Source organism: Nothoprocta perdicaria, unplaced genomic scaffold (genome assembly GCF_003342845.1).
Source record: "Nothoprocta perdicaria isolate Ctin4 unplaced genomic scaffold, notPer1 scaffold_252, whole genome shotgun sequence".
Taxonomy (NCBI): Eukaryota; Metazoa; Chordata; class Aves; order Tinamiformes; family Tinamidae; genus Nothoprocta; species Nothoprocta perdicaria.
This window is the reverse complement of record NW_020455480.1, coordinates 604,239-612,489: the sequence shown is the minus strand read 5'-3', so window position 1 is coordinate 612,489 and position 8,251 is coordinate 604,239. Positions and strand designations below refer to the sequence as shown.

The 8,251-nt window shown below is 61.6% G+C and overlaps 1 protein-coding gene across 1 annotated transcript; it reads left to right on the top strand.

The window, feature by feature from the left end:
• The first annotated feature begins 20 nt into the window (after positions 1-20).
• Positions 21-2,459, top strand: REXO2 (RNA exonuclease 2). The gene is made up of 6 exons (XM_026040285.1): positions 21-134; positions 206-283; positions 833-944; positions 1,610-1,718; positions 1,848-1,901; positions 2,045-2,459. Exons 1-6 carry the CDS (start codon positions 51-53, stop codon positions 2,172-2,174), a joined length of 567 nt encoding a protein of 188 aa, XP_025896070.1. The 5' UTR covers positions 21-50; the 3' UTR covers positions 2,175-2,459.
• Positions 2,460-8,251: the final 5,792 nt, after the last annotated feature.

Here is an 8,251-nt window from a genome sequence, read left to right as displayed (position 1 = left end):
GGGCCGGGGCCGCGGCGCTGACGGCGGCGCGCGCGCTCGCTGTGTGCCAGATGACGGGCCTGGACGTGGAGAAGGACCAGATCCTGGAGATGGCGTGTCTCATCACGGACTGCGACCTCAACGTGCTGGCCGAGGTGAGGCGGGCGCGCGCGGGGCCCGTGCCACGCCGCGCCGCGCGCCGCTCACGCGTGCCGTCCCACGGCAGGGCCCGCACCTCATCATCAAGCAGCCCGACGAGCTCCTGGACGGCATGTCCGAGTGGTGCAAGGAGCACCACGGCAAGGTAGGGAYCCGCACGCGTCGCCTCCGCGCGCGGCGGCAGCCCGCGGCACAGGCCGCTGCTCGGCAAACTTACCGCAGCGCTAGTTCTGTTCCCTAGGCCGCCTTGGCGCTGTAAACCGGGCTTATCTCCTCCAGGAAGCCTTGCCTTTCACAGGGCGAGATTCTATTTTGTTTTTTGATCCCCTTTAGTCCGCAAGGAGAGCTGCCTCCTTCCCAGTAGCCAAGGAGCGAGTGGAGTTTCCACTCCCTGGTTATGAACTGAAATTCAGGGTAGCTTCCAATTAAGTGTCCAGTGAAGTTTCAAGCCTTCTGTTGACCCCCTGCCTCCCCCGGGGCCTCTGGCTCTCCCTGGCAAAGATCAGCCAGAGCTACCCAGGGGAAATGAGCAGAGTTCCCAGGGCACTGACGCTGCCTCCTCCTCCTCCAAGCGCTCGTGCTCCTCTCGTGCTCTCAGGCAACGTCCTCAGGGCTCATCTTCTGCTGTCAGGCGTCTCTGCAAATGTCCTTCATCGTCGTACGTGTCTGATTTACGGCTCTTTCTTTCTTGCAGTCTGGCCTGACCAAGGCCGTGAAGGAGAGCAAAATTTCRTTGCAGCAGGCGGAGTACGAGTTCCTGTCCTTCGTCCGGCAGCAGACACCGCCTGGGCTCTGCCCTCTTGCAGGTAAAAGCAGTGCTGTCCTAATCCGGACACGCGCATCCCTCCTGCAGGGCCCGCCTGGATGTGCACGGGCCTCTTCATAGGCGAGGCCAGGGCGCTTTCCTTTCCTGCACCCAGATCTAGTTTGTGCAGCGCCCAGGCTGTTTGCCGAGGAAGGGTCGGTCACGGTACTGCCKCTCTGCAAACCCTGCAGCTCGTTTGTGCAGGAAATTCAGCTGCTCTTTGCCATTGCTGGTTCCCCGCTGGGTTATAACGGGGCTGGGGAGGGAAGTGCTGACAGCAGCCTGGCTGCACGGAGTGACCGTGTGCTCTTAGGAGTGTGGCGAGGCGGTGTCCGCACCGATACCTGCGTGCACTTGGTGCAACACCACACCTTTGGGGGACGCTTTGGTAATTAATWACCTGCCTGGCAGCGGTTTTAGGACTAGCAGCTGAATGGCTGCATGGGAGGATGAGACGTTTGGGGCACGTCTGCTCCTGGAATGAAGATCCAACAAGGCTGCACGGTGCTCACGTTTACTAGAGCGCAGCGTACACGAGCTGCTTGCGAGCAGCTCCTTATGCCCTGTGATCTCTCCTCAGCTGCCGTAGCCCGTTTCTAGCTCAGGTGTCGCTCACGGTACCTCGGTACTGTCTTTGAAGAAGTGTCGTGTTCCGCGTCTCCGCAGGTAACTCTGTTCACGCAGATAAGAAATTCCTTGACAAGTACATGCCTCAGTTCATGAGGCACCTGCACTACCGCATCATTGATGTGAGCACTGTCAAAGAGCTCTGCAGGTGAGCGTTCCTCCCACGACGTCGGCGCTGCTGTGCGGCGCGAGCGCAGCCCGCGGGGGCTCTGCTGCCTGGGGCGGCACTGCAGCGGCGCTCTCCTCCTCTCACAGCTGCCATTTCTTCCCCTTGCAGACGCTGGTACCCGGAGGAATATGAATTTGCACCAAAGAAGGCAGCCTCGCACAGGTGAGGCCTCCAGCTGCCCGCTGGGGCGGTGGGGCGGCCGCGGCGCGGCAGGGGCCCCTGGCAGAGCCTGCCTGGAACCGGGGTGGCCGTTCYGTGGATGCGGGAGCACGCCGGCCTTCCGGAACCCCGTCCTTCTCTTTCAGAGCGCTCGAGGACATCAGGGAAAGCATCAAAGAACTCCAGTTCTACAGAGACAGCATCTTCAAGAGGAAAGCGGAGGAAAAGAAAAGAAAACTCATAGAGAACGGAGAAAGTGATAAAAGTGCCAGCTGATCTCTCTGCTCGCAGTGCCGCCCGGCAGCCTCGACTACACATACCTCCTGGTTCTTTTTGGTTTGCTGTTCTTTTGGGAAGCTGCGCCCTTCCGTTACCTTGTTTCCTACCCGTTATTCAAGTGCAGAGCAAAGTCTGAYTTACTGCCAATTTTCTGTTTGAGCAAGAAATCTGCCCGTTTAAGTCTCAGCAGCTCCTTCGTTTCTATGTACTAGGGAAAACCTGCTGTTTGATACTCCTCTCGATCTGGTTTGAGACGCAACCTTTCGCTGCCCAATAAAACCAGTTCTGTTGACAGACGGTGTTTCCTCGCGTCATTCCTTCGGCGTTGGCCGCGAGCTTGTGCTGGTCCTGCTGCGGGGCAGGACCCCCCGGTGTCTCACGTCCGCGTTCTGCATCCGCAGGTGCTGGGCAGGAGGGGCCTCCTTTTGTGCCGCGGCTCCGGTTAGAAGCACGCGGAGGTTGCACGTGGTGGGGCAAGGGGCTGSCGAGGGCTCTCCTCCCGCTCCGGCCCTTCCCCGGCATCCCCCGCACTTGCCACCGCTCAGCATCCTGGAAGGGAGGCTCCGTGAGCCTCCTTGTCCTCCGCTGAGCGTTCCCGGCACTCCCGTCTGGCACGTGAGTGCCAGRGAATCCTCTTGTTGCAGGGAAGCAGCAAGACAAGGGCGCACGAGAGCTCAGGGTGCGGAGCTGAGCACGGTTGGGAAAAGATGGTGGTGTTGGTCAGCGCATCCAGCTTCACGCCCCGAGCCCTCTCAAAAGGCAAGGTCACTTTCTGTTCCCAACAATACCTCCATTTCATCCCTGGCCTTTGCAATCAGACCTCTTGCATGGAACAACCACCAGCTCAGTGCAACTAAATCACCAAAGAAAGCGCCTCTAAATCCTATCCTGTATATTATGACAATGATGTTTGGCTACGCGATGAAGAACGCAGTTCTCGTTCTCGAGGGCTGCACGAGCCGCTAGAGGGAGGCACCTGCACGGCGCGCGCGGTGCAGCCGGCCCGGCGCGCTCCGTCCCTGCCCTGCGCTCCCCGAGCTCCCTGCGCTCGCAGCCTCCCCTGCTCCGGGCAGGCAGCACCTGCGGGCAGCAGCGCGATTTACTCTGCATGCAACGGGCCGCAGCAGCGCGCTCGCTTACCACCGCTGACAGCCCTGCCCTGGCAGCAGGCGCATCGTTCTGCTGCTTTAGTTGTTTTTAGCTCTTCCGAAGGGCTTGAAATGTTTTCCTGATGCCAGCGGTCCTGCTGAGCAGCGCGTGGGCAAATGCCAGCGCCAAAGGCCCGCGTTAGTGCTCGAAGAGCCCCCGTCCTACGCGGTGCCGAGGGGACAGACCCACCACCAAGGGGTCACCCTCCGACCGAAGCCAGGAGGACAGCGTGCAAGGGCTTGGAAGAGCACGACATTCTCTATCCCTGTCCCAGGCGGAGCCTCGCTTGCCCAGAGCTGCCAAGCAGCCCACCCTGGCGCGCGGACGCGCCACTCGCCGCCGCTGCGGCTGCTGCAGACGGAGGGTCAGGCTGCACCTGCCCCGCGCCGTCACACAGCCTCCCCCTTCCACTCGCCATCCGTTAGCTTTCTGCCCTTGCCTTAACGTCTCTTTCTCTGGCCTACTTCCTTTTCTGCTTTTCATATTTTAATCTTTCTTAAGAGGGTTTTATTTTCCTTGCAACAKTTTTTTTTAAAGGAAGTATGCCATCTGTGTTTATACCTCTTAGGATGATGTTTACTCCTGCTTCCGAGGCAACCGCGCCGTGTAAGGGAGTTTCACCCCCTTCCCTGTTCTAGGCAACGGCTCTTCCGCCACCGCTTCGCTCCCGCGTGGAACACAAACCCCCAGACGTGCGGCGCGGCCCCTCTCCGGCAGCCAGGGWGAAGCCGCGGGCTGCGCTGCTCTCCCGTTACAAACAAAGCGCGCGGTCCTGCGCAARCAGCGGCAGAAGGAGCCGCCCCACATCCACACACACTGCCCGCGAGCAGCACTTCGGGAAGGGCCCTGTCCCTCCGCGAGCGGCCCCAGCACAAGGAGCTACCTGTGGAGCGGGGAGCTCCTTCAAGGCTCAATCAGTGCCGCGGCTGTGATTGCGGACTTTTTGAATAATAAAACAACAGTTTGCACTTGTGGCCTCATTATTTACTTAATCAAAGTTCTTCATGAAAATTTACGAGCTGATTGAAACCGACTTGCTCGTAATGACCAGCAAAGGAGACACGAGTGAACACGGTGGCGGYGGCTGCCGGGAGGCCGCGCGGCGCCTGCCCCCGTCCCCTGCGCGCGGCAGGGAGCCCCGTCTGCGCTCCCCGCAGCTCTGCCTCCTGGCTCTGTAAAAGCAAGGTGGATGTAAACGCTGCAACGCGCCCCGCAGCGCTCTGCTCCTTGCCCGGTTGCTGTAGGTGTGAGCCACGAGGAGGATGCGTGTTTAACTGCGGTGCGCACAGCTCTGACCGGCGGCACGCGGCACCGAGGGCAGGAAGGACTTTGCCCGGCACAGCTGGAGCGGGAAGGGCGACTCCAACCCGCTCTGCGGTCAGTCACCTGCTTGCCCCCCGCACAGCGGAACGCGGCAGATCCGGGGTGCAAACAGCCGCGGAAGCTGCCGCGTGGCCCTGCGCCGCGCACGGGGCCGCTCCTGCATGGCTCGGCGCATAGGCGTGCCRGCACCACGGCAGCCTCGGGACAGCCTTATATAAATAACGCTGCCGTTATACGGCCACGGTAGTTAAAAAATTACTCCCAGGCAAATATAGACTGCGTCTGGGTTTTTCAATTTAATTTAATAAATTATCTTGGCTCCAGTAATTATTTATTTGAAATAGGAATTTGCTGAGAGGCCTCGAGTCCTTTTAATGCTACATTAATAATGTAACTGCGGATTACTGAGCGACACGAGCGCAGGGCGAGCGACAGGAGYGCGTCGCCCATTCCGAGCAGGCTCCGCGCGGCCCCCCTGCCCGGGCAGCAGCCCCGCGTGGCGGGAAGTGTGGTGGCACCGGAGCGTGGGACCCGGCGGTGCCGGAGCGTCGCACCCGGCCGGCCGCGCTCCTGACGGCAGCGGCGCAGCTGGGCGCCGAAACAGCCGCTCCTGCTGGGGAGTCCTYCCTGCCTCCCTTTTTCCAGGCACAAAAGCCAACGTTTCTGCCACGCTCTATGGAGCTCCTAACTATTTATAGCTGGAGGAGAGAAGAGAACCTCCAAATATCCACTGAGCATGTATAAATACCTGCCCAAGATCATGCAGGACGTGTTCAGCACGGACGGCAAGGGGATCCCTCTCTCTGTCAAATCCCACAGCAGCTCCGTGTGCATGTTAATGCCAACACTGCCTTCCCCTTCCTGAGCTCCCCGCGGCGCGGGGGACTCTGCAGCCCCGGAGAGGCACCGCTGTCACGAGCTTGGGCACACAAGGCCGGGGATGCAGCAGCACAGCCTAGGATGTGACACACAGCAAATAGGAGCAAGATTAAAACGCAGATTTCGGAGGGAGCAATTGTTTTCTAAGCGCGCTAATTGCTAAGTGCTCGTCAAATCTTCCCTCATAAGCTACTCTGCCATTAGACCTTTTCCTTAATGTGCTTTTAATGAACGAGCAGGGAAGATGCCGGTTTTCCCGCCTGCAAAGGAGCACAGGGAAGGCTGTGGCCGGGCTGCGGCTGCAGCTCGAGCCGGCATCGCGAAGCAAACCGGAGCGGTGCCCGCAGTGCCCACGCTCTGCCGGGCACAGAAACCCTCACGTGCTGCCCTCCTCCCGCTCAGGATACCCTTTTAGCGGAATAACTCGCTGACAGAGGAGCCTTCAGGAGAGTGAAATCCCAGTGACACTTTGAGTGCCCCAAAGGACAAAACAAGGACGTGCAAAATTGCCCTGCACGCGCCTGATCCAAGGCACGTGTGGGGACCTGGTGGCACCCGCGCCCTGCGGACCCCGCCGGAGCACCCATCGCCGCCGTGTCCCCTCCGCGGCGCATGGCCAGGGTCTCCCTGCCGCTTCCTGCTACGGATGCCAACAGAGAGGATGAGAATCGCCGGGTCCCGGTGCAGAGGCTGATCCACAGTGCCCTGACACAGGGCACCCACTGGCAGTGCTGTACCAAGTGTCCCTGCAGGGAGGAGGGGATGGGGACAGCAGGGAGTGCCGCGCAGGCACCGGCGCAGGACATGTCCCTGCAGGGATCACTCGTTCCACCAAGAACCACCTGTTCCCAACCTCCTTGGAGAGCTCTGGGCTTCCGTGGGCGCAAGGCAGCAGCTCCGGGCCGGCAATGGCCTTGCCGCGCGCTCGCTCCCCGCAGCTCCGCGCTGCCGCCAGCGCCCTGCACTTCCCRGCGCGCTTCCCACGGGGGAGCTCCAGGACCGGCAGAGAGCCCCGTGCCCACGGCATGCAGGGCTGCAGCCGGGCAGGGCTGCGGGCAGCTTCCATGCACCGTCCGCGCGCAGAGGCCTTCCCAAGGTCTGTGTGCAGGGCGGCACGAGGCTGCGGGACCCCGCGGGGCTGCAGGCGCCCTGCGACGCCGGCCGGCGCTCCGAGCGCCTCTCGCCAAAGGTGCTCAGAAGGATGCAGCACCGGGCACTGCTGTGCTCGCTCGCACGGCACTTCCTTCCCTGGCATGGAGCCCCAGCAGGTCCTGTTTCATTGTTCTGCTAGAGCAGCCAAGCCGCTCTGCACCTCAGGGAAAGGGTGAAGCACGAGGAAAATTTAACCCCGGAGGAGTTTTCTGCAGAAAGGCCGCGAGCAGCGTTGGGGTCAAGGAGAACATGAGTGCAGGGAGCTGCTCTGTCAGACAAACCCCTGTTTCAGAGGGAGCAGCAGGAGCACAAGAGAACGGCAGAGCGAGCAACAGAAGCGACCGTCTGTTTGAGGCGGGCAGCAAGCAGTGCGCTCACGCTAGGTCAGCTCGCATCTGCTGCGAAGCCGGAGTGATCCACAAACAAAATCTTTCCTCTGTGAAATGGCAGCCTGCAGTAAATGCCCTCTGTATGCGAGGGCACAGCGGGACCGGCTGCCCTCGAGCTCAAGTGTGCACTTGATCCCTGCACACATGGGGCCGTAGAGCCGCCCCACGTCAGCTCTGCTGCAGGAAGGGCAGGAGGAGAGGGCTGCGCTGCCCCAGGGCTGGCGGCAGCCCCGACACGAGGGAGGGCAGCGCTCTGCAAACTTTGCAGGCGGGAAATGAGGCGCAAAGACATTAAGCGACCTGCTTAAGGTCACACGGGGAATTTGTGGCAGCGCTCGGAATTGAGCCGCCATCTCCAGGGTCCTCATCCATTTCTTTAACCGCAAGACCTTCCTTCCTCTTTCCCTTTAGAGAGGCAAGCTAAAAATAAAGCGGCCTTTCGGTTCCGCTCAGCAGCGTCGTGACTTTGCAGCGCGGCCGCCTGCCCTGCTCGCTGCAGCAGCGCTCCAAGCCTCTCCTCTCCGCGCCGCTCCCGTTCCCTGCGGCCCCGGGGGAGGCGCGGGGCGCGCGAGGCTTCACCCGCACGCCCCAGCTGCACGCACGCCGGCCCTGCCCCTGCGGCCAAGCCCCACGTGCCGCGTGCGGGCGGGAGCGATGGCCGCAGCGGCCGAGCGAAGCGGCGCCGGAGCTGCGGTGCTCCGCGGTGCTCCGCGGTGCTCCACGGCCTTGCCGCCGTTGCTGCCGCTGCTCTGGAGGGGGCTCCCGAGCACCGGGCGCCGCAGAGCGGCATGCAGGGCTGAGGACGGCGCTCCTGCTTCCTCTCAGCAACCATGTCCACGCAGCCCGCGCTGAAACGCAGCGCAGAGCCCCTGGCTTCTCTTTGGTAGTTACTTTAAGGATGCAGAACGCCTCTGGTCAAACACAGGCATTAAAGGTACATATTATCTTTACAGGTATAGTCGCCTTGTTTCAAAGCGGGATGAGAATCTCCCGGAGAAACRAAGGTGGTTTCGCTCTGCCTTTGCAAGGAGAGCGGCCGTGCTGCAGCTCCAGGGTCTGCAGCAGAGCGCACCGTGTCCGTGGTGCGGAGCGCGGGCCCGGAGCCGGGAGCCGCCGCGCTCGCGGGGTGGGAAGGCGCCGGCCGCCGGCACGGAGGGCGAGCTCGGCACGGCATGTCACGTC